Source organism: Ursus maritimus, unplaced genomic scaffold (assembly GCF_017311325.1).
Source record: "Ursus maritimus isolate PB19 unplaced genomic scaffold, ASM1731132v1 scaffold_4, whole genome shotgun sequence".
NCBI classification, from domain to species: Eukaryota; Metazoa; Chordata; class Mammalia; order Carnivora; family Ursidae; genus Ursus; species Ursus maritimus.
Window position 1 is genome coordinate 17,824,467 of NW_024426552.1, and position 26,749 is coordinate 17,851,215.

Below are 26,749 nucleotides of genomic sequence, written 5' to 3' on the forward strand. Positions count from 1 at the left end.
GTTTCCCTCCAAACTGCTGGTAAATACTAGATGGAATTTGACCTCTCCCTTTTGATTTCCAGGTTCATATTGGTACCTTCAGGTGTGGGTTCCCACAACCAGGTCCTTCCACCGGCACCCTGAACCATCTGTGAGCTCCCCGAGGTCTCTAGAGATAGAAGCAGTGTTAGATTTGACTAGGTTTATAAGTGCAGAGACAGTACATGAAGAAGTTTCCGGAAACAATTTTTTTTTTTAGTCATGTCTATTCATAGGACTTTTGATTAATGTAACCTGTTAGCATACACATGTTATTCCTGTAGAGTTAGTAAGTTATTCAAAGGGATTCCAGTGGTTTAGCCCTCTCTCCCTTTGTCTTGAGTCATTCATTATTAAATGATTGGCTAGAGTTAGGCCAAAATTACCCGTGGGCAGAAGCTCTGGTTGGATTTCTTGGTCTTGGAGCCCTTCTAATGAGTGCACGATCCTGTGTTCTTGGTCAGTTTTGCTTAGAAGCTATTACCACCCCTTTTGTGCATGTTCTTAGGTTGGATAATTAACCCTCAAGACTTCTTGTTAGGTTATTGTCATAGATCGACCCCTAAGGAGTTAATACATTTTTTTTTATTATTGCCTACAAAATAATAGTGGGCCACTCTTGAGCGGGGTATATTATCATGCTTAATGTTAATAATTTGATATTCCACATATCTTTTTAAAAATCAACATATATCTTTTTTTGTATCTGTGGAAGGCAAGGTATATTTTATAGAACTTACATAGTTGTGCTTTTTTATGTTATTTCAGTTAGATTAGTTATTTCAGTATTCTGGGAGAAAAGCTATTTGGTTCAACCAATATTTGAGCACCAGTATTGTTCTTAGTTTTATCCTAGAAATACAGAGGTGAGTAAGACATGACTCTTTGGCCCTGAGGAAGAGTCTAGGTCAGTGTTTTCAACCTAGGCATGCTATTGACATTTTGAACCAGGTAATTCTTGGTGTGGGAGGCTGGAGGAGGCCATCCCGATACATGGTGGTATGTTTAGTAACAAAAGCAACACCAAAGTTGTGACAGTCAGCTTTCCCAAGACCCTTGAGCCTCTACCTAGAAACAATTCATGAGCTCATAAGTCAAGGTGACTCATGATCCATGTGGGTAAAAAGCTTTCCCCTGTAGAGATCCACTGCATAGCCCAACAGCTTTACTAAACTATTTAAAATATTTAAATTGCATAGCCTAACAGCTTTGGCTCTTCACTAAAGATTGGCCGTGCTTATAAAAGAGAGTGCATGTGGATATTTGAGAGTTTACCTTCATTACATTAGGCCAGAGTAGTTTCGTGTTAGGTGTCCCCCTCATGTCATTTTCTCTTTAGAAAAAAGCCATGCCTGTAAAATGGCTTCCAGCAAATCTGAAAAGAGACCTCCATTCTAATTACTTAAAATTCTTATTATTTAGAATTATGTACCATGAGCAATTGCAGTAATGTAGGAAGCCTGAATCTACATGCTAGTGTGTGTGTGTGTGGTCACAGCTGTGTACTTCTCTTGGTTTATTTGAACAGATTTGTTTTAAAAGCTCAGCCTACATAACCCGTGGTTAGATTTCTTGGTAGAACTTAAATCTTTGCAACACAGTGTAATGCTTCTCTTCCTCAGGGGCAGGATATGGTCTGTATTGCGTGTTTTTTCACTATGTTAAGGCTTATCCCTCTGTGCAAATGTCAAAGATTTTCCTGTGGCTCAGGAATGAGTTAGTGATGCAAGATTCCAGATCATTCTTTCCCCAAGTTACATAGACACAGTATACCATGACATATAACAGCAGCCCTGCACAGCTCCATTAAACATCTGCTAGTTTTGAAAAATTAAAATAATTTCCCATCACTCAAGGCAATGAAATGCAGATGGATTGATCACCCATATTGATACGAGAACTCCTGTGTGACGTGGAGCACACGGAGGTGGGGCAGAATGGGATGTGTGCTGATAAATCAGGGGAGTGGTGACTAGAGTGACTGACTATTCCTTTCCTTCTTCCATTCCATTGGGATGGACTTGAAATCTCTCGCATGTTGTATTCTGACACTTGTTGCTGTCAGCTGGGCAGGTCCTGCAAATTCCTTCCCCACCACCAGCACCCCATGGGGTTCCATCCTTGAAATTCACAAGCCTCAGAATTCTCTCCACCTTTGCTTCCATTTTCTGCCTTCTCTGCCCATTTTTCTTTTGCTGCTTAAGCTCATGCTGTGTCCTTGGCCATGCACTTCTTTCCTCTCCCTACACCCCAGATTCGGCTCCTCCATTATGCATGGAGCATTGGGCCTATGATGCTTTTGGGGCCCATGAAAAAGTTTCAGTTTTAATTTCTTTAAAACTCAGAAGAAAAAAAATGACTATAATAATGAATATATGCTAATGAATCTAGCCTGAATTACAGTCACCTTTATACCACCACAGCCTTAAAATACCAATTTTAATTTTTTTTAGAGAGAAAGGGGTCCACAAAAGAAGGTCATGTGCCCATGTGCTCCCCTCATACACAGATGGGTTGTTGTTCTCTGTAAAAGGTGACACTTGGCTCCCCTTGGCTTTGGACATTATTATAGATTCAAGGTCATTTATACCTAGCCCTGTCTTACCTTTCACACGTGCTCTCCCCACACTCATGCCACGTACATTTTCTGCTCTAGTGTTTGGTGTGCCTACTCCTTGCCAACTCCCACCCATCTCTCCCTTCTCCAAATCAAACCAGCCACTGCTTTGTCACTTTAGTACCTTTTACTAGTGAGAGGGGACGCCTCGTTTTTGTTTCCATCACTGGGTGTCCATTGAAGTCCGGATTGTTTGGGTCACCCCTCTGCCCCCAGGCTTGAATGTATTCTGTACCTGGGAAATGTTTATCTTCATATAAGGCATCAAGCCAGAACTTTCCTGAAACATAACCCAGGGATCAAACTCTGAAACCTTCTCTGTTAGAAGTGAGAAGGACAAGCGTTTGATAGCCATCAGCATGTGCTGTTTCGCTTAGCTATTCAACAAATAGTTTCTGTCTCTTCCTTGTAATATTTTCAGGTGTATTTTTTTACACTAGCCTTCACTTTAGGTGTTAGGTTACTCTGAAATCTCTGAGAATCAGTTTCATGCTGCTGAGGGCTTTCAGCTGCAGGAATGTTTTAAATAGTCGATTGGATGCTTTATTAAAGGAGTCTGGCCGCCCACACTGTTTGTGCAAATCTTGGAGTCTAGTGAGATAATCTGATTTTTTTTTAAATGCTGCCTGAATTGCAAAATAGTGCTCCTCTCAGGAATGTGTTACTAAAAGTTAGGAAATTAACTCTAAAGGTCATTGAGCCATATAGATCACAAGCCACCTTGCCATGTTTTTGGTTTTTGGGTTTTTTTGTTGTTGTTGTTTTGTTTTTTCTAAGAGGAGCCTGAGTCCTCAAACAAGTCAGGCTGTCACTGGCATCTGGGAGTTGGTAAAGACAGGGGTGTGGGTGCTGTATTTTCTTTTCTCTGCATTAGGAAATTATGTTCCTGGTGCCACGGTAGAAAAAATCTCACAGGTATCTAAGTTGGAATTTATTTTTTATTGTTCCATGCCTTTGACAATGATTACATTTTCTACATGCTGGTTATTATTGTTATATTTTTCATGCCAGGCATTCCCTAATGCTTTCCGTAAATGTTTATTGAGTGCTTGCAGTGGGAGAGAGAGAGGCAAGTACGAATGAGCAAAGAGGGTCTCAGGTATACGGTGAAGTACGGATGGTTCAGTTTATGACTTGCAACTTTATGATGGCGTGAAACGAAAGTGATATGCGTTCAGTAAAAATGGCACTTTTGAATTTGGATCTTTTCCCGGGCTCGCAGTCTGCGGTACAATCCTCTCTCTTGATGCCGGGCGGCGGCCGCCAGCCACAGCTCCAGGGGTAATCCGCGCGGTCGCGAGGGTAAACAACCAACACGCCGACAACCATTCTGTTCTTCGTTTTCAGTACCGTGTTCGAGGGAATTACGTGAGGTATTCAGCACTTTATTATAAAATGAGCCTTGTGTTAGGTGATTTTGCCCTGCTATGGGCTAATGGGAGTGTTGGCACATGGAAGGGAGGCGAGGCTAAACTACGATGTTCAGTAGGTTAGGTGCATTAAATGCATTCTCAACTTAAGATATTTTCGGTTAACAAAGGGTTTATCGGGATGTAAGCCCATTGGAAGTCAAAGGTCTGTAACTTATCATGTTGGAAAGACTGGGAATCCTCGTTCACACACTTGAAGTGTGTAGACATTGTTTTCTTCTACTCTAACGGATAAAACTTAGATGAATACCTACAGGTGGTACCACCAAGGGCATCCTCGCAGTAATAGCACCCCACATACTTTTACCATTGTCACTGTCAGATTGCCTTCCTTTAGATCATATCTGTGCCCCTAAATAGTTAGTATTCTCATTTAGAAATAAAGAAGCTGGGGCGCCTGGGTGGCGCAGCGGTTAAGCGTCTGCCTTTGGCTCAGGGCATGATCCCGGCGTTATGGGATCGAGCCCCACATCAGCCTCCTCCGCTATGAGCCTGCTTCTTCCTCTCCCACTCCCCCTGCTTGTGTTCCCTCTCTCGCTGGCTATCTCTATCTCTGTCAAATAAATAAAATCTTAAAAAAAAAAAAAAAAGAAAGAAAGAAGCTAAGATTCAGATGTTTGTCACTGAAACTGACATTAGAAGTAACTGGAAATGTAAGACTCCAAATATGTGTGTGTGTGTGTGTGTGTGTGTGTGTGTGTATTCTTTTGCTCCTGGTCTCCTATTGTTTCTGCAACATTTTTTTTTTAAACATAGCCAAGAAAATAGAAATGGTCTTCACTGTTACCTCCCTTCAGAATTTTTTTCTCTCCTCATATTGTAGTTCATGATACTCTTTATTCTGATAGGAAAGGCAATTCGAACAATTCTTACTGTGAATCTAGAGTTCCAGAAAGGGAAAGCTGCTTTGAGAAATGGCTTGGTGCCTTATTGAGGAAGGATAATCTGCTTCTGCTTATCAAGCAAATAGCTTCAAACTTAAACCTTGAGTACTCTTCAGTGTTATAACCCTGAAAAGAAACAGTCTTGGTTTACACTGAAAGTGATAAGTTAACAGAATACAAGTTGAACAATGAGCAGGAATGCTGTTTGAATGTTATCATAGATTCCTCACATCAACGTAATACTCTCTCTGAATTTCTGTTACATTTGCAAAGCAGTTTTCTCCTAAACTAAAAGTCCTAGTAATAAAAACACAATAGCATGAGCGTTTTAAGCAGACAGGAAAAGTAGACAATAGGTTAATATTATGCGACTTTGAAAGGAAATAAACCAAAGGACATAATGTGTAAATATCCTGTCTGCATATTAAAAATAAGGTATTTCATGTTCTCCTCCTGAAATAGTTTACAAATATTCTAGAAATAGAAAGGTGAAGTTTCAAGATCATGAATTCTTTGATGTCACTTGAAACAGTAAGGTAGAGTTTCAAGATCATGAATTCTCTGATGCCATTTGACATACAGATATTTGAACTCTTGTCCCCTATAACATGCTTATTTATAATCCTTCTTGGTCCAACAGACTGTAGGTGGTTTCTTATCTATGCATAAATATGAAAGTGTATGCATATGGGTGTCTGTATGAAGAGGTATGAACAGAAGTAAATGGTAAATATCTGAATTCCTTTGTCTCTATTAACTTTCATGGAGCCAGTTCTTATATTCCCTCTTCTTTTCCTTCCTGCTTGCCTGGTCTCCTCTTAACGTGACTTGCTTCAAAAATTTTTCAGAAACCTTTTCATGAAATTTGTTAAATTATCATTCTTCCACTTCTGATCTTCCTTGTTCATTGAAAGCATTCTACTAATGGCAAGAGCCAGTTGGTACCATTTTATAAGACACAAGCTCATGGACCCATGCTAAATTATCCAAGTCCCTTAAATTTGGCACGCACAGTGGCAGGTCAGCTGAGAGTGTTCGGAACTGCTCCACCTCAAGCTAGTAGGAACTCAGATGGAAATGACTTCCTAGCGAGGTTAGCGGGGCTCGGAGGTTGTTGCATGCACCCACATCCCACTGACAGCTGCTCTGAGATTTTAATGTACATTGAAGGGACAGTATTCTGTCTTAACTTACCAGCAAAATGCACATTTTTCTAAGGGTCTATAACCTTGTAAGTATTTTCATACCATTTTAGTACTGAAAATTATAAAGATATTGAAAGGTGTGGATAGTCTGTAGTGTACCAGGCCCAGATGTGCATGCTGGCTCCCCCACTAAGGACAGTCCAAGACTAGGGATCCCATTATCCACCTCTCCCCATTTTAGCCACATTTGTCTCTCTGCCTGTGTTGGGTTCATAGTGGCCTGAAGCCTAAAAGCTGGTAGAAGCTATGAAGGAAAATAGGGATGAATTTCTGGCTGAACAAGGGTAGTAGAGGAATATGCCCATTTTTCCCTCCAGTCCAAGTTGTATGGGTAACTCTAGAATGCACATGTGTGGGTATGGCCCTCCTGTACATGGTCTAATTGAATGATAAACTGGCTCCATTTATAAAACCCACTACCTCTTCTGGAAGCTTGTTTTCCATTTTATCCCCCCAGTATAGTTTGTTCAGACACTTCTTGTTCTTCTCTCCCCATCTAATGATCCCTTAAGACTGTTTCTTCTATGCTGGACATTATGAGTGGATCAGTATTGCAGTGGTAAAAAGAAAAAAAATAATAAAGAAAAAAGGAAGAACTAAACTTGTAAATACACACTTATTTGTACCTTCAGCATATTAGCATATAAGCCTTATGCTCTGGAATATTGTAGTGCTACAGATAAAGTGCTGTTGACAAAGTCCATTTTAGAGCTGTGTCATTAGATAGTGATGAATATGATATATATTTTTTAAAGATTTTCTTTATTTTTAGGGAGGGAGGGGCAGAGGGAGAAAGAGAGAGAATCTCAAGCAGACTCTGCATTGAGCTCCAGAGCCCAACGAGGAGCTCGATCCCACAACCCTGGGATCAAGTCAGGTGCCCAACTGACTGAGTCACCCAGGTGCCCGTGATGAGTATGCTATTGAATAAAAGGTAAAGATAAGTGCATCTGCCAGGTGATGAGTGAGCAATCTCAAATATCAGGTCAACATCAGAATCTCGTGTTAAAAAGAGAAATGACCCCAGGAACGATCCTGACAATTTACCTTGCAAATTACGTGGAGACAGTATAGTATGTTCCAAATCCACGAGATAAATTCTATCTGGAGCTCATAAGTATTCTACTTACTTGGCTATGCCTGTGTGCTAAACCCAGGTGAGGCTTTAACTTCAGGAATCGTTTGGTGTCATGTGGGAGAAATCTGGTATGATCTCAACGTCAGGTATCAAATGACAGAAGTACTTGTCCCAACATTCCAGAACTCTGTGCATCCCCTTTTCTCACCCCACCCTCTCTGCACACACCTCTACCTCCTACGGAGGGTTGAGCTGGGCTATGCGTGGCCAGTATCCTCCCTGCTTGTGTTCCGCGAGCACATGCTACTTGGTGGGGTATGATCTTAGCATGAGTATTTAGTGATGAAATTTGCATGTTCTTTGCCGGGAGGCGTGTAATTAGAATAAGATTTTGCATTCGCACAGCCACATGTAAAATGTGAGCCAGGAGCATTGTCTATTTAGTAGCATTAGACTGTTTTCATTAAAATATTTCCTTTTTAAAAACATATTGAGTGAAAACAAAATACATTTAATTCAATTAAAAAAACCTGTCCATTTAAACAAATTGTCATTTACAGAAATATAAAGAAAAAGAAAAATTTAGAAGCCCACAAAATCACAGAAATCTAAAGAAAAAGAAAAATTTAGAAGCCCACAAAATCAGTCAGATTTAAAGATAACAGCAACTGATTGCCATCTTCTTAAAAGCTTCAGGGCATGTGTTTGGAGCCTCATCTTATTTACCCCCTACTCAGATCTTTGTTTTTCAGCTCTAGGAGATAAAACTGAGAGAATATGGCTTATATGCCACAGTTAAGCCATTGTTTTATCTGATCCCTACCTCGTATCAAATATTTATCAGGTTTCTGGTTATAAATGTGCTGGTCTGTGCCCGTTGAATTAATTGAAGTCCTCACTTCCAAGAGATTATAAGAAAGACTGAGAGGAAGTGATATGCTAGTGCAATAAGATTGATGAGAGACAAATGGCTAATATGTTGACATGGACATTTATTTATTACTGCATTTTAAATTCTGTATTGGCTTGTGTCGGAAATGCTTAGGGTAGCACTGTCTATTAGAAATATAATGCAGGTCACACATTTAATTAAAAATTTTCTAGAGGCCACATTTTAAAAAGGTAAACAATAAGAATTAATTTTAATCATATATTTTCATTGAACCCACTCATTCGGCATGTAAAAATTAGGAAGGAAGTATTTTACAATATAATCTTTCATGGTAAGTCATCAAAATCTCAACTGGGACACTAAACTTTCATCAGAAAATTTTGATGAGTTCATAAAATGGACAGTCAAAAAAGTAGATTTGTTTATTCAGGTTGTAAACTTGCTTAAACGTTTTTCAGTAATAGGACTCACTGTTTTTTAATTTACATTTACATGAATTACAGTGAAATCAAATGAAAAATTTAATTCCTCAGTTCAGACAGCTAGTGTTCACCCTTATTAGTACAGATTCAGCATACTCAACAGTGTAGTCATTTTATTGAGAACTATGTTAAGAATGCAGGAACAGAAGGGAGCAAAGGTGTTTGAGGGTGGAGGGGAGTAGGCCCATAGGCTAACAATAGAAAAGACAGTAGAAGAGCAAATTTTGGGAGAGACCAGTGTTGCACAAGCTGTGTGGAGCTGAAATCCAGGTTTTGAGGGGGAAGTGCCCAGCTATGAGGGGTTCACACAAAATTTTATTTGAGCACAAGATCCTACTGCTTTACATTTTTGAAAACTTATATAACCTCTTTCAACTTCCCACCCAGTTGAGCAACCTCTTTTGCAACTCTGATCGATGGTTATCCATCCACTTAAGTGGCTCCTTGGGGAGGTGCTCACCATCTCCGCGATGCTCCTTCTCGGCCATTCTCCATCACTGTTTTCACATTTAGAGACTTTCCTTTGTGATTTTCCTTCAGAGATTGTCTCTACCTTTATTTTTTCTTATTTTCATTAAAGTTACTTGATAACATTTTGTTTCCCTTGTCGAACCTAAAAATAAAACAGCCAGTTATTTTACCAACACCTGAGTCTTTTGGGGAATAGCAGAGGAATTGCAACTTGGAACACACAAGCTTTGACAAACCAAAGGAACTTGACCGAGAAAAGGAGGAAGTTAGGAGGGGCTGCTTTGAATAAAAGTCCATTGAAGGAAAGCAAGAGTTCAGAGTGTTGGTTTCTCATTGGCTGAGTTGTGGAATTTTCCTATTGGCTGAGCTTGTTGCTGGGCAAGGAGAAATTTTTACTTCCTCCTGCTGGAGTAGCAAAGTAGGCTTCTTCCTGTTGGAAATGCAATTGAAGAGTAGTGGTGGGGTGTTAGAGCTCCCCCTTCTGGCCTTCCGACTCCGTTTTAAATGAGGTTTCCTTTATTCAGTTTCATACCCTCCAAAGTAATCTTTCTTTAATTTTTTTTAGTGTTTATCTAAAAATGTGACTACAGGGCCGCCTGCCTGGCTCACTCCGTAGAGCGTGCAGCTCCTGATCTCAGGGTTGTAAGTTCGAGCCCCATGTGGGGTGTAGAGATTACTTAAAAATGAAAAACTCTTTTAAAAAAATAAAAATGCGAACACATCATTGTGGATATGATTTGGCACAGCAAGATTTCCCATGATCATCTGGGGCTCTGTATTTGTAAAACATAAAACTGCATTAGCTTTATTTTTTTTTTTCCTTTCGTTTTCATCTCTTAAAACCTTGGGATGTTTTTCTTATGGAACTGCTACCTAGCTGTGCCTTTCCTGTCCTGTACTACATCAAAGAATTATTTCAAGCAAAACACAGGATATTGTATATACTTAAATTCAATTTGAGAAAGTTTACCTCCTGAAATAATTTTGAGCCCTGATTCTATTACTTAGTACTTTAGTATTCCTATCAAATACATAGCTGTATTAGTTTCTCTTGCTACAGTAATGCTGCAAAGCCACAACCCACCCCAGAATTCAGTGGCTTAAAATAATTAGTTCCCAGGCCTATGGGTTCACTGATCTTGGCAGAGGTTGGCCAGATTCAATAGAAAAGAAACTGAGCATGTATAGAATTGTTCTTGTGTCTAAAATGGAGAGGAGTAATAGAATTTGAATTTTTCTGGGTTGCATTATGTACTGAATGCTAATTTGCCCTAGCTGTCAGAACTAGCAGACATTATACTGGAAAATCATTCATTTGTTATCATCAAATTTCTTCACAATGAATGCCATTCAAACCAGCCTCTCTGAGAAACACAATTTCTGGGTCCTCCAGCTTGTGACTTAAATGCATTAACTCTAGAATGAGATTTTAATAAAACACCTTCATTTGAAATTTACTTGATCTCTACCAGTAACCCACATGTGTGTGCATGCATTTTTATTACTATCGCTAACTAGCTGTATAGTATGTATTTATACAGGGATACGCGTATATCCCTGAAAATACAGATCAAGTAAAAGTAAGGGTTGATGAACATGCATTAACAGTTGGAATGTTGGGGATTCTGGACCCCTGCTTTGCAGATTCAATTCTCTACTTCTGATTTAAGAAAAGAACAAATTTAGGAGAAAATTTTCATTTGCATTTCAGGGGAGATTTCTTAAAAGGAAGCCAGTAAACATTACTAGATTGTTAACATCTAGTGATTAATTGATTGATTGATTTAATTTATTTATTTAATTTAAATTCAGTAGCCAACACATAGCACATCATTAGTTTTTGATGTAATGTTTGGTAATTCACTAGTTGCGTATAACACCCAGTTAACATCTAGTGATTTAAATTTGAGAAATGCAGATTAAACATTTAAACTGTAGATTTGCTTCCCTTTTTACTTCGTCTAAAACTAATATTTTATTTTTTAAAGATTTTATTTATTTATTTGTCAGAGAGAGGAGAGAGCACAAGCAGGGAGAGCGGCGGGCTGAAGGAGAAGCAGGCTCCCTGCTGAGCAAGGAGCCCCATGTGAGACTTGATCCCAGGGCCCCAGGTTCATGACCTGAGCCCAAGGCAGATGCTTATCTGACTCAGCCACCCAGGCGCCCCTAAAAATAAAATTTTAAAAAGCAAGAAACAAAGGATTGCAGAATATTACTACCATAGGGGGAAAAAGTTATTTGAAAATAATATTCAAGATTGAAGAATAAAAAAGCTTAAGAACTAGTAGAAGGAATACCAGCTGATTCAGTTAAAAAAAAAAAAAAAAGCAATCATAGGCTTTAGTGTAACAGCCGTGATTAGATTCCTAGGCAGGTTTTGAGCCTCTCTGATTCTTTAAATAGATGCAGAAGCGACTTATCTTGGTTTTTCTCAGCATCAAATGAGATCTTCAAAGGAAAGGCCCAAGTAGAGGCTTTGATTTTTGCCCTTACCCCTTTTCCTATCTCCCTGTCCACAGGGTCAAGGCTGAAGAGCTAGCAATGCTGAGAGAGTCAAAATAGTATAAAGATAGTATAACTCTGTGTTTTGGGGGCAACTATATGAAACATACCAGTAAAACCCAGAATTAAGAGATAAGCTAATTTTACGTCAACGACCTTGAGAAGAGTTTGACTATTACCAGTGTAAGCACATGAGACAAAATTATGCATGTTATATATGGTATTTATGGTATATATATGTATGCAGTTTAAATATACTGCGTATAAAAAATAGAACATATACTGTTTAGGACTAAATGGGCATTGTTGGATAGATCTTTTTTTAGGCGTATAGTTTGGTTGCCATCTATGAGGCTCTATTTTTTTAAATTCCAGTTTTAGATTTTATATCTTTCTGGGCAGTGGACATCACTCTGTCTCAGGCCTGCCTAAAATTCATGCTGTAAACGTTGGTAACTTAGTTTTATGGGTGTTGAGTAACAAAGGTTTCTGTTGAGAGAACTTTTGATATCCTACTGGCCACCAGCAGCAAGAATTATTTACTGGACTGGTTACGAAATGGAAGGAGTTTGGGGTCTGCTTTAGAATATCTGTCTTCTGAGCAGAAAGAAAAACTCGATATTGTCAAATGACAAAACTAAAACAATATAAGTTACGAGTTTGATGTCCTTCATTCAAGAGAAAACAGCCCATGAATTGGGGGAGCACAGTGCCCCACAAGCAATGGAGTAGTGTTCCCTAGAGTTGGGGCAAGAACTTAAAGAGATTTAGAAGAGGCCGTGCAGAAACCGGGGCATGATTGGCTGGAGGTGGGAGATACCCTTATAAAGCTAGCAGGTCCTGATTTCTAGGGTAAGGTAAACTAGCTAAGGCTCGGTTGGCACATTGTGATTGGTGTACATTAAAATTTCTTGACAGGTGTTTCCCTGAAGTGCAGGCTGATTGAGGTTTAGATTTGTGCTGTGGGCCCCGGCCACTGGGGTGGTCTCCATTTTCTGGGTCCCGATAGAAGCATTCACTTCATCAATACCAGCAAAGACCATGTTTTCATCAAGGAGGGCTAACTTGTCATTTGAAGCCAGGTCAACAGTGCCCCAAAAAGAATGTCAGATTTTAAGGAGTGAAACATGGATCAGTTCTCCAAAGGAATCTTTCTCTTTACTCACTCTTGTGGCAAATCTTGGGGCAGTTTAGCCTGAAACTCGAGATCTGAAATGATTGTGCCCCAAATAGTGGAGGTAATGAAGGAGGCCAGCTGTCCACACAGGTGAATTGGAACTGTGTACAGTTTCTGTAATCACATTTCCCTTTTCTCTGTGCTTTGACTTGCCTCTCCATTCTTTCCCTCTGCAAATACATGCACCCACACACGGGACAAAAATCTAGGAAAATTGCAATTTTCTGTTTTAATTTGATAGTCATCCTGGTCACGTAAACAAAACCATTGATGGAGTAGGTGCAGCTCCCACCTCCGCCTCTTCTTAACACTGTGGCCTTGGATGAATCCTTACCAGAGCCTTTTCCTTCTCCTTAGAGGATGATTTTACAAATTCATCTAGTTCTGGGATTCTGATTTTTAATTTGTTGCCCTCTTCTAGACACAAAATGGGCAATTGCAGATGTTATGGCTCTACTTAATGATTTTGGGGGGGAGGGGGAGGCATGTCAAGGGAAACTTGGTCTTTTCCTTTGGAGAAAGAAAATTTATGTTAGGCATTAATGTACTGCATTTCCCCTTGAAAGGGGTTCACTCTCAGATCTTCTAGATTGTGATTCTAGAGAACAGTTAATTACATAATGGAAAATCTGAATGTTTTAAAAGTAAATTTAGAAGCATTTTTGTGGGGTACAGTTGAGTTCTGCCCAGGTTAAGGGAAAACTGTATTTATGTGGGAAAACCTTGGGTGTGATAGGAATAGTATCACTGTGTGCTTTTAAAAAAGATACTATATAAGAATCCGGCCTCTCCCCGGGGAAGTTGTGAACTGATTAAATAGTACCAAATATTCTCCACTGTATGAGGCGAGCTATTCAGACCGGTGAGAAGCCCGTTTAAATGCAGAAACCAGATGGTTTTCATTAGCCACGAACCTTAAAATTACATAAATCCACGGATGCAGCTAAGCTATGGATCCTTGCCCTCTCCTTGCCAAACAAGACTTCTCAGCCAGCAAAACAGAGCGTTCCTTGTTCCCTTTCCCTTTTAGTCAGGACTGTGTGGGAGGAATGCTGCCAAGCCTGCTCTATAAGGAATTTTGATCTCCTTGATGATAATAGAGAGAAACTTTTTTGGGAAAGGGAACACCCAGTGTGAAAAGACTGCAGGGGAACTTGTTGGAGAAGCTGGTTTTGCCCTTGGAAAGTGCATCAGCTCTTGGTTGCCGGGTTCAGCTCCACAGATGGGCTTAAATTAGGTATATATGTTTATTTTTGTTTATGTTCATTTCTCCTTAAGCCCTTGTAAAGCCTGTTTTCCAGCTAACTTGCTTTGGAAAGTCCATTTTCATTTCAGTACTCTATATATTATGGTCCTAAAATATTTTTCTGACAGCAAAGGATTGTTTCTAAAAGATAAACAGCATTTTTAGGTGTAATAGTTTGGTCTCTGTAGTTCAGAGCATTCTGTAATGAAGGGGCTATTGCTTTGGAGGCAATGTGTGGACGCTCCATTGTTTTAGCCAGTTATTTTGTTCATTGTCACCGAACACTGTTTTCCCATGGGAAAGCATCTCTGGTCTTATGATGTCAGTGGAAAGTCATTCCATTTACAAGAATTATCTTCATTTTCAGTCTTTCAGAAACGCCTGCACCATGGATGGCCAGTTATGCCAGGGTTCCAATCTTTTAGGTGTTGTCTTGCATTTCTGCAAAATAACCTTATGTTACCTCAGGTAGCGTTAGGATGAAAACAGAATTAAAATATATTCGGTACTTAAGTGGCTGTATTTCGCATCTACTAAAGTTTTGCATTTCATTTCTGTTAAGAGGAGAAATGTTTTTAAAAAGTTAGGAATAATTCTCTTTAGGATGACTTCGACAGAGTGTGCACTTGCTCTGGCAGCAAATAACTTACTCTAGGAACCCAAAGATTTCAGTTTGAAGAGTGTCCGCATTAACAGGTTTTGAATCGGACCCTGCGTATGATGTATTAAGCCATTTCTTTAAGGCTCCATTCGGAAAAAGGGATTTGAATAAAACTGTTAGGCCCTTGGATGATGGCTAAGTATTATCTCCTGTGTGACCACCTTGGCCAACAAAGGTCTCCTTCTGACTGTGCCAGAGAGGGGGCTGCTTGTAGCAACTGGGGGCTTTGTTTCTTACACTGGTTATTTGATGCAGGTGAGGATCCTTGTGGGTGTTGGTTTTTTGTTTGTTTTTTAGTTAACTAAGCCAGGAATATGTTACTTAAAACCTGGAATTCTTTGCAGGTGGGCTTCAGTAAGAAGAGAAAACCTTTTTCTGCAGTTTGCATCTCCCAGCTAATTGCTGTGATCTTGTACACAGCTGCTGTTGGTTTGGGAAAGAATTTTTGCCCGAGAAACATGTTTCTGTGAATTAAGTATTAATTTGTGAAGAGGCTCTTGTAATGTCAAATGTAACAGATGTATACATACTGCCAATTTTATAATTTCTGGTATAAGAATTGGCCCTAATTATTGAGGAATCAGAGTTTGAACTATTAAACAATCTCTCCTGTCAGAAAATGGAGTGTGTTAATGGTCATGATTCTCTATAGTTAATTTTTTAAAGTTAATATTAGATCTTGTCTGGTGAAAAATCCAAAAGGAGCTGAAACATAGATCTTCTGGTGTTAACTACCATTGTTAAAAGGAAGAGAGCACAAGGCAATTAAAAATGTTTTCCAGGGGTGCATGGGTGACTCGGTTAAGCGTCTGCCTTTGGCTCAGGTCATGATTCCAAGGTCCTGGGATCAAGCCCCACATTGGGCTCCCTGCTCAGTGGGGAGTCTGCTTCTCCCTATGCCCCTCTCCTGCTCGTGCTTTCTCTCTCTCTCAAATAAATAAAATCTTTAAAAAAAGATTAAAAAGGAAAAAGATGTTTTCCAGTAGGGGCACCATGGGTGGCTCAGTCGGTTAAGTGTCCAGCTGGTTTTTTTTTTTTTTTTGAAGATTTTATTTCCTTGAGAGAGAGAGAGCAAGCACAAACGGGGCAAGGAGAGGCAGAAGCAGACTCCCCACTGGGCAGGGAGCCTGGTGCGGGACTCTATCCCAGGACCCCAGGATCACGACCTGAGCTGAAGGCGGACACTTAACTGACTGAGCCACCCAGGTGCCCCATGTCCGACTCTTGATATCAGCTCAGGTCTTGATTGCAGGGTCGTGAGTTCAAGCCCTGCACTGGGCTCCCATGGTGGGTGTGGAGCCTACTTTAAAAAAAAAAGAAATGTTTTCCAGTAATACGATGGGGCCAGAATCAATTCATTTGAGATGTGAGAAAGATTACCACCATTTGGGTAGTGGGCTTGTACAAACATACACGCAAGTAGCATCAAAAGAACTGTAAAGTCAGGGAAAGGGAAGGATGACAGAAAGCAGAATGAAAGAAATAAAAAGAAGTTAAGGTATGAACAGAAGAAAAACATTTACTTGATGTGTTTGTCAGCTAGGATGACTAGTTGTCTCAGCTTGCCAGGGACTTTCCCAGTTTCAGCACAAGAAATCTAACATCCTGGAAACCCCAGGCAAGAACAAGGCTTAATTTACTGCTTTGTCCCCAAAACTAGTTCAGTGCCTACCATGTGTTGTATCTTCAGACTTACTGATTAAAGAAATGTCAGTTGCTGCCATTTATTATTATTATGGTTCTTACATTGGAGTTGCTTCTCTGCAGCTGGGAGTTGAAGGAGATCAGGAAGACTTTTTTTTTTTTTTAAGATTTTATTTATTTATTTGAAAGAGAGAGAGAGACCGAGATAGTAAGAGAGAGCAGAAGTAGGGAGGAGAGGGAGAAGCAGACTCCTGTTGAGTGGGGACCCGACACGGGGCTCGATCCCAGTACCCTGGGATCATGACCTGAGCTAAAGGCAGAAGCTTCACTGACTGAGTCACCCAGGCGCCTCAATCACGAAGACTTTTTAAAGAAGGTAAAAGAGAAGCAACCTTCCCCCCCATCTTTAGGAATGTCTTCTGGTATGAAACTGACAGATGGCGAGTTAGTAATGGGATAATCAGAGGAGTAAGGGGAGCAGCGGTAGTTCATTGCAACAGAGCCCAAGGGAAAAGACTCCCAAGGAAGAATTCACGTGTGGCCAAGAAGTTGAAAAGCAACAAGTACTGAAGAAAAAACCTATTTGGTTTCTCCAGAGGCCATATGTGACCTTCGAGAAAGTAATCTGAGTTGATGGGTAGGACGTAAGCTAGATGGCAGGGGGCTTAAGAGGCCGGTGAGAAGGTGGTGTCAGTGAGTGTTGAAATGCCCAGCTGATAGAATTTGTTGTAAGAAAGGGGATAGGCAGAGGACGGCCCAATGGCCAGATCTGGCCCACCCCTGCTTTGTCAATACAATTTTATTGTAGAAAACAGCCACACCCATTTTGCATGTTGTCTGAGGCTGCTTTTTTATTGTAACAGCAAAGAAGAATAGTCACAGCAGAGACTATTTTGCTCACAAAACGTAAAATATTTACTATCTGGCCCTTTACAGAAGAAATTTGCTGACCCCCTGCTCTGGAGGGTGAGAGAAAGGAGGAAGTGTTTTTTGTCTGTTGTTAGCTTTTTTCAAGTAGAGGAGATCAAAGGCTGTTTGTGGATGTCTTACAGAGCTGGAGAAGGAAGAGCATGTGAGGTGTCTGTTGCCATGTAGCAGGTCACCACAGACCCAATGTTTTAACAACGAACACGTAGTATCTCAGTTTCTGTGGGTTTGGAATTCGGGCGTGTCCTGGGTGGTTCTGGCTCCAGGTTTCAGTCCTGCCAGCCTGGGCTGCAGTCCTGAAGGCTTGATGGTGGCTCTAGGATGTTTCCAAGCTCACTCACATTTCTGTTGACAGGAGGCCGTGGTTCCTCATCTCATTGTGTGGGCCTCTCCGTAGGGTTGCCTGAATGTCCCCACAACATGGCAGCTGACCTCCCCCAACACAAGGGATCCCAGAGAGCGAGGAAGAAGCCTTTTATGACCTGTTCTTGGAAGTCACATCATTTTGCCCTATTTTATTTGTTGCACGGACAGAACTTTATGCATTATGGGATAACACTGACAAGAGCTTGAATACCAGGAGGCAGGGATCTTTGGGGGCCTTCGTGGAGGCTCGCTGCCACAGGGAGAGAAACTGGCGCTTAAATGTTCCTTGAGGGGAAGGTATGGAATGAAGGGCATTTTCACTGACAGGAGGTAGAAACTGTAGTGAACAAATTAGGGAGAATCTGAGAGACATTTTGAGCTACCAAGGGGGGAATTCGTTCAGTAAATTAATTACCAACTGTGGTGGGGGACCATTAGTCTCTCAGTTCACTTAGAAATAAGTTATTAAGATTCTGCTAAGACTGGAAATCTTTGCGACAAGGAATGAGTTTGAGCAAAATGAAGTATCGTGGAGAATCCAATCATGATTTTGTTACTAGACCGCAAGTTTCTTGAAGGCGAGGGCTCATATTTTACATAGAAATAAATAAATTTTATATATTAAAAATATTTTTGTATCCTCCATAGCATCTCATATAGGGCCTTATCTATAGGTATCTGATGATTATTTGACTTTCTTGCAGTGTAACTGTCTTACTACTTATTTCAATAAAATTGACAAAATTTGTATTCTGATTTTTTAGGATCCAGACATTGAATTTCCTCCTGTTCCCTCAGGAAAGCTGTGAAACTTAAGTTTGTGGCGCATTCTGCTTAGGCTGGTTTCTGCATCTGTTGGAAAATGAGACTCCCAGGTTCTGGCTTGGAAATTGTAGGAGGTGGCAAGAGGCCCAGACTGGGGAGTCGAGGGGTCCCAGCTATTCTTGATTCTTGCTGACGACCTGGTACTGTGGCCTCAGCTGTTCTTTGTTACATCTGGCGACGGAGAGGCAACATTTTGTTCAATATACCTTATAAAGTAGAATTAAACATGTAGAAAATGTTACCTGAAATACGGTTTTTAGAGATTTTGCCAGGAGCTTTTGCACTCGGGTCTGTGATGGGTCTCAGCTGGGTTCAGTGGAAGATTTTTTTTTTTTAAACATAAATCTGTGGTTGGACAAAATATATACGAAGATGACTAGAATGGACAGATGTTTGATCTATTTTTATATGTCTGTGGGAAGAAATGTCAAGAAGCTATTTCTTAACTGAAATCTCTCAGTGCAATTTTAGTGTTTTGTTTTTTATTCCCTCCTGTGAACAATTTTTAGAAACGATACACTTTATTATAGAATCATCCAGTTCTCAATGGTATGAATGGCTTCTGGTGGAAGTTTACTCTTCTTGACATGGCTATCACCCATTTCCTCAGCAGCTGGCTTTAACAAAGGAGGAATTACTTTGTTCAGTGTGTCTTTTGATTCCCTGGTTTTGAATAACGCTTTTACTCCCGTGGATTTATATTTTCTCTCTTGCTGATTTTTTCTTTATCTTTTGTCAGATCAGAAGCCATTAAGTGAGCTAGTATAGATACTTCAGAATTTCCATTTTCCCTTTTTAAAATATTTATATGAAAAAGAAATTTAATAAATACTTCAGAAACCCTGCTCACAGAGGGTTTGGAAATACAGAAGGGCAACCTTTTCAGTTATTTTGGTGAAATGGTATATATACTGCCTGCAGTGGTAATAGCTAAGACCTGTTAAGAACTTACGACACAGCAGGTGTTCTGCTGAGCTCTGAGAGACTTGCTGCGTCCTCACAATGTGCCTGGGGAGGTGAGACTCCAGCACCCTTAACCTGTTCTTAAGAGCTGAGAGAGTGACGGGGCGCCTGGATGGCTCAGTTGTTTAAGTATCTACCTTCGGCTCAGGTCATGGTCCCTGGGTCCTGGGATCCAGCCCTGCTTCCAGGCTCCCTGCTCAGCTGGGAGTCTGCTTCTCCTTCTCCCACTGCCCCTTCCCCTGCTCCTGCTCTCTCCTTGCATGCTCTCGTGCTTTCTCTCTCTCTCAAATAAATTTTTAAAATCTTAAAAAAAAAAAAAAAGAGATGAGAGTGATAACCAGAGAATATTCTGGGGAAAACCAGTGGAACGGCCAACATATTGAGTCACATTTGTGCATGGTGAATTCTATAGTAATTTTTATGTTTAGAAAATCATAATGTCACCTGCCAACTAAGAAGGCACACTGACACCGTGCCCTCAGCTCTGGGAGGTGCCCTACAACCTTACTCGTAGACTTGGTCATCAGGCAGGGAGTTGGCTTTGTTCTTTGTGTGAGCCAGTTGGAGGTTATTATGAGAATATGGTTTCCTCCAGAGTGATTATTTTTATTTCAGAAAAACACCTTATTTTATTTTCAGAACCTTTCAGTAGACACCACAAAATCTGCTATGGGGGATTGCATAAACTTTTCAATGAATAAATTCTTCTCAATATTGTTAATGCCTGTATTTCAACATTAACAAAAAAGCACGGTATTGTAGGTGGTTGGAGATGTATGTAGCCTGCATGATACTTAACTCAAAGGAACATGGAAGGCAGGCTAATTCCTACTTGCAAGAATTTCTGGAAGCGGGAATGAACTATTTTCGATATTGCTCCATGCCATGTTCCTCTTTACAACCCTTCCCCAACCTCTTCCCTAGAGCTGTGGATTTGTGTAACTAACTTGAACTTATTTTTTTTTAGGTGCCCACTGACGGCAATGCCGGCCTGCTGGCAGAACCTCAGGTTGCCATGTTCTGCGGCAAACTGAACATGCACATGAACGTGCAGAATGGGAAGTGGGAGTCAGATCCATCAGGGACCAAAACCTGCATTGGCACCAAGGAGGACATCCTGCAGTATTGCCAAGAAGTAAGTCCCTTCCGAGAGCCGGTCATTCATGTTGGATCATGTGCATGTGTTTTTTGTTTTTTGTTTTTTTTTTTTCACTTCTGAAGTGTTGATCTTTCATCTCTTGCAGTGAAAATCTTGGTTCCTTTTTTTTCCCCCTAATTTTTTATTATAATACAGATACACACCCACAAAATTGATCATCATTAACCATCGTACAGTTCAAATACATCCACAGTGTGCCACCATCCATCACCAGAACTCTTATGCTCACCTCCTTTTTTTTTTTAAAGATTTTTTTAAAATTTTTTTATTATTTTTTTAATTTAAATTCAGTTAATTAACATATTATATACTATTGGTTTCAGAGGAAGAGATCAGTGATTCATCAGTCTTATATAACACCCAGTGCTCATCATATCACTTGTCCTCCTTAATGTCCATCAACCAGTTTCCCTATCTCCCCACCCCCCCTCCCCTCCAGCAACCCTCAGTTTGTTTCCTATGATTAAGAGTCTCTTATGGTTTGTCTCCCTTTCTGATTTTGTCTCACTTATATGTAGAATTTAAGAAACAAAACAGAGGATCATAGGGACAGGAGGAAAATCTTGGTTCCTGATCATTCACTATACTACCAATGTATTTCCTTGCTTTACCATATATAATACACATACATTTTTTTAAAAAATTATGATGTCACGTTAGAACCATTAATAAACCAACTGCGTAAAATTTAAGATCTCTTGGCACTTCATTTATCTTTAGAATATATCCCACTATGGTTTCACAGTCTGAATAATGTATTGAAAAGTTACTAGAATTAATTTTCCCTATTTATGTTACCAATTTGATACATTTTCCTTGTTTATATTCAGTTTTAGTCTTTCGCTCCTTATTTATTTTGTATTTTTGAAAATGTAAGACATTGACATTGTTAAAACTTAGAAATTCTATAAAAAGTTGCGGTCAGAAATCTCACTTGCCACCCGTCCTCTACTGATCAACATTTTCATTGTTCCCGATTTATCCTTCTAACAAAAGAGAATGTATGGTTTTCCTTCTTTTTCTTATAAAAAAAAGGTGCTTACAAGAAGCACCTTTCTGTACTTTGCATTTTTAATTTTCATGCCCTGGAAATCACTCCCTCACCATTCATAAAGATCTTCATCCTTTTTGTAATTTTTCTAGTTTCCTTGCTATATTGTATAGGGTATTCCTTCCTTATTAATTCAGTTTAAAGTAACTGGAGTCTAAGACATCTTATCCAACACTTTCAGACAATTACCTATTTTAGGATATGTGGCCGTTTGTGTTTTAAGAAAATTTAAAGGAATTAGTCTTACGCCTCTTAGCAAAATTTCTTATCCTTCATATAAACAACAGATAACCAGGCAACATTTTTTTTTGTTGTACTCTTATGTACTAGAAAATTTCCTTTTTAAAATATGTATTTTTTTTTTTTACATATAGACACACAATTTGTTTTTTGGTTGCATTCTAAGGAAGGACAGTCTCTAAATATTAACTCTTGTGTTTTGAGAAGGAAAAAAGCATCCATATCATCACAATATATTCCATATCAAGTAGTTTTTATCTTGAAGGAGCATGAACCATGATGTAAGAAGATAATTCTTCATATTTAAGTAAAAAATCACTAGTATTTAAGTCCATTATATTTCTTATTAAAAGCATTTATTAAATAGAGATTGAAAGTGGGGTGCTTGGGTGGCTCAGTTGGTTAGGCGTCTGACTCTTGATTTCAGCTCAGGTCATAATCTCAGGGTCATGGGATCAAGCCCTATGGCCATCCCGGCTCTATGCTCAGTGGGGAGTCGGCTTGAGGATTCTCTCTCTCTCCCTCTCCCTCTGCCCCTCACCCGCTAAAATAATTAATTAATTTATATGTATCTATCTATCTTTAAAAAAACATAGGGATTGATAAGAAATTGCCTTTTGTCCAGATATGACATTTCTGAAATCTACATTTTGGAAATAATATTCACATTCTATGCAAGAGTTCCTCTGGTACAGTTTTGTAATAAGTTACGAGTTTGATAAATTGGAACTCTGTGTGCATGCTTATAGGGTTTTTTATACCATTTCACTTTTCTGAATGTACATACAGATGCATTCTGAATATTAAATATATATATTTTTAAAGGCTAGAACTAAATCAGTTAATGATGTTAACTACATCATCCTTTTCTGTTGAATGGCCAATTTGATGCATGTATCTTAGTTTGCATCTATATTTTTCCTCCCTTAGCGCCCCTCACAAGAAATCAGATGCTTTTACATTTGTATGATGACCATATAAAAATTACTTTTCACAATCCTGAGAACAACCCTTATTCCCACACCACTTAGAGATCCCACTAATGTCTGGGTAGATTCGCTTCCTGTCTTAGTCTGTTGTTTGTTCCAAGGCTAAGCCACAGGGTGGTTCTTCTGGGTCCTAGACTTTGCCACATTGTTGGTGGCCCTGGGACAGAAGAGTAAGCTTCTTGGTCGTTTCTCCTTTGTCTTGCAGTTCCGGTATTACATGCCTGTCTGTCTCAGCTCACCACCCACCAGGATTATGTGCACAGGCTAGAGTCTTAGGGTGGTTTAGACAAACATTACACCACAGAAGAAAGGGCCAGCACATCAGACTTGTGAGCCCTTTTATTGAATTTGGTTTTTTCCATGACACCAGGAAGTCATTGAAAATGTTTATTTTATTATTTTTTCTAAAGAAGGGGAAGGACTGTAGATTTGCATTTCAAAAAGTTCTCCTCTTGCTTTATGACTCTGACCCCACACCTGGCGTCTGGGTTCTCTGTAAGACCCTCTCTGCTGTTCAGTAAGGTAGCAGGAGCCACGTGTGGCTGTTGAGCTTGTGTAGTATGGCTAGTCCAAACTAATGTGTGCTGGAATTAAGATAAATACTATATTTTAAAGATTTACATGAAAAAAGTATATAAAATAGCACATTAGAATTTCACATTTCATATTGAAATATTTTCTATATACTGACTTAAGCATCCTCTGTATGTTATTAAATTATAAATACTATGTTATTAATACTTATTTCACCTGTTTTTACTGTTTAACATGACTATGGAATTTAAAATTATATAGGTGATATATTTCCCTTCTATTTCTGTAGGACTGTGTTTCTTTACCCCGTGCCCCACACCGCTAGTGACTCTGGGCTGTCAGGGTCTCGGATCCCGTCATCTGGCAAGTAGGAGAGGGAAGCAGATGTGAGGGAGTCCCCCACCAGACCTTCCACCAGAACTCTACTGGTGACTGGGAATCAGGGAGGAAGACTTGTTTGGGGCCTTTTAAATACATCTTTCATTAAAAATACTTTAGTGTAAGGGGTTATATGAATACCTTTCAAGGGCCCAGTGGTTCTCTCCCTCCCTCAAACATTATATCTCTGGGTGCTAAAGAGGCAGTGATGAGTGGAACACAGAACCTGTTCCTAAAGGGGGATCTAAGGAGAGAGAAAGGCTTGTAGAATACTTTCAGTGCGGATAATGCTAAGACCAGCTCACTTTTATTGAACATTAACAAAGGGCTAAGCCATCTTGCTAGGTGCTTGCTCTCATTTTACCCTCATGATGCCCCCAGGGAAGAATCTGGGAAAGAATCTTGGTAAATTGCAACATTTAAGGGGAACAAATGTGAAAGAATGCCATGAGTGGAGGAGGAGCAGTGTTTCGAGACCTAGGACCAGAGCTAGGAGCTATCACGTGCTGAAAGCCAAGCCGGGTTAATTTCTACAGAAAGTGATGAGTGTAAGCGTGATGTAGACGGAAATGTTGAAGTATAGTTTTTGACAATGCAAAACCTTGACTCTTGCAAAATGAACACACATCAAAGGTTTTACTCAGCTCCTTAATTAATGAAGTGACCTGGAAGATGTTAAAGCTGGTTCAGATTGACCAGAAGAGATTTAAATACCTTTCCCAACAAAGTTCACATACAGGGCTAGGAATGGGACCCATCTGATCTGCATTGCATGGGACAGAACACATTTGCACTGCTATCAGACTTCCACATTTATCTACCCTTACAGAGCTGTAAAATAGCCCAGTCAGTAGCAAATCAGTCAGAAGAATGCACTCTGTGGAATCAGATCATCTCTTCCCCTACCACCCCGGGGCTCTGGAAAAGGACACCTGTGCATCACTGCTGGGGACACCCAGTAATCCCCATTTCTAAGTCACAGGCATTATTTTGTGACACAGCATTCTAATTTGGCATATAAAAAGGTCATAGTTGATCTTTAGGATAGCAGTTTCAGTGGAAGAGCATGGGACAAGTCAACTTGCAGTAGGTTACGGGAAGAATAACATGAATGGATGGTGAAGATATCTGTGTACTCTGAGGAAAGATCTAGAGGCAGAGAGCATGAAGGCAATTCAAGGAAAATGGAAAGGTTTTGTTTTTTTTGTGTCTTTGTTGTTTTGTTTTTGTTTTTGTTTTTTACGAGAATGAACTTAAGCTAAGGGAAGCCTGAGCTAAACCATTGGGGAGTGTCGATGTCCATCATAAGAAAACTAGGCTCAGGTATCTATAAGAACTAGATAGGAATGAGATCCAGGGAATAAGGCTGAGTCTTGGAAAGAAGGAAAGAGGGAGAAATTATAAGGGTGGGTTAATAAGGCAGTTTCTGTTGCTAGGTGACAGAAACCCACTGAACATTTTACACATGGAGAATATTTTCTGCCACAGATGGGAAGGATCTTGGGATGTAGTTAACTTACAGAATTTTCTTAAATATCATCAAAAACTGGGTCCTTAGATCCTGGCACTGAGACTCAGTGCTGTCTGGCATTTCTCCATTGGGGTCTCTCTTGTTCTCTGCTTATCCTTTCTCCTGTGTGTTCACCTCGTTTTCTCCTGCTAAGATGGGCTTCCTCTAGGAGGCTGGGGAAGATGGCAACCAGTAGCTCTGGGAGTGTGTTGGCTTAGCTTGGCATCCCAACTTGGTTCTGCTATTGTGCATTATAATTCCAAGGGGGGATTCTGGTTGGCCCTGCTTTTTTGGTCACGTACTGGTCTACCTTGACCTTGAGGGTATATGGCCTGTTTGACAGCCCAGCCAGAGCCACGTGGTATGGGGAGAGGGGCTTTTCCCAGAAAAGAGACGAAGAGTGAGAGGCATGGGGCCAAAATAGAATAATGACCATAGCCTACCACAGTGGGCTTAGAAACATAGAGTGCATTAGAAAAATAACAGGTTAGAGAGAGGGTAGCTGAGGGAATTCATAGTGTGTCATGACTTTAACTGGCTTTTGAGAAACTGGTGGGGTAGAGAGATGGTCACTCAGAACTTTTAAACAGTGTTTGGCATTTTCTATTGAATGGTGCATCTTGAACTATCCGGAACATTCCTTATGGATTATTTTAAGGTCTTCCTGCCACTAACCACTTTTTAAGTATTCTAATATTTTTCTTTTATAATTAGAAATCGTTTTGTTTTTTTTTTGTAGGGTTGAATTTTTCTGTGTTTTGTTGGAAAATGTTTCTTTTCCTTTATTCCTTTTTTGACACCTCTGTGTTTTTGTTTTAGACAGTATTGAATGATTTTCTGCTAGAAAAGCCAAATAAAATAATATGCAACTTTTTTCAATTTTTTGAATATTCAAAAATTCAATTCAGTTTTTTCTATCTCCTCTTTTACAGGTTTTGCAACTTATAGTAATTTTATATTTTCGAAGTTGTAATATTACAATCTGTTCCATTGTTGTAATAATCACAGTGGCAGGTTCTGTCTTTAACTGGGTTCATTGTTTATACCAATCCTTTCCCCAAAATCATCTGTATTCCTATATCATTTATTTTGATTTTTTTTTTTTTTGGTTGGCTGTCATCTTGGTTATTTCCTAAATTCTTTATGAACAATGGCTTAATTAAGTATAGAGTTCCAGGTTGACTGGCATTTCTGTTCAACACCTTGAAGATATTTATCCATTTTATTCTGGCATCTGTCATGGTGCAAATACTTTTTAAAAAAAATATGCAGAAGCCCATACTGTTAGTAACCATTTACAGTGCTACTCATTTAGTGATTATTTTTTTCCCCATAGTGATGAATAATTTTTTTCTTTATATTCTCAGTCCCTCTTGTGACCAAAACACAGATGTTTTAGAGACAGCTGGCTGAGTCAGAGAAGCAGCTGTTAGCAGTCCCTACGCCTAGGACAAAACGAAACCCGAAACCGGCTGAACTCATGACCGTGACCTCATTTTG

At 39.7% G+C, this 26,749-nt stretch overlaps 1 protein-coding gene across 4 annotated transcripts in view; it reads left to right on the forward strand.

The window, feature by feature from the left end:
- Positions 1 to 26,749, forward strand: part of LOC103673071 (amyloid beta precursor protein) — a 256,172-nt gene that overhangs the window by 38,116 nt on the left and 191,307 nt on the right. For all 4 annotated transcript variants that reach the window (XM_040621078.1, XM_040621080.1, XM_040621079.1 and 1 more), the window contains exon 2: positions 20,356 to 20,523. In XM_040621078.1, coding sequence (XP_040477012.1) covers positions 20,356 to 20,523 — 168 coding nt within the window. The remainder of the gene's footprint in view (positions 1 to 20,355; positions 20,524 to 26,749) is intronic.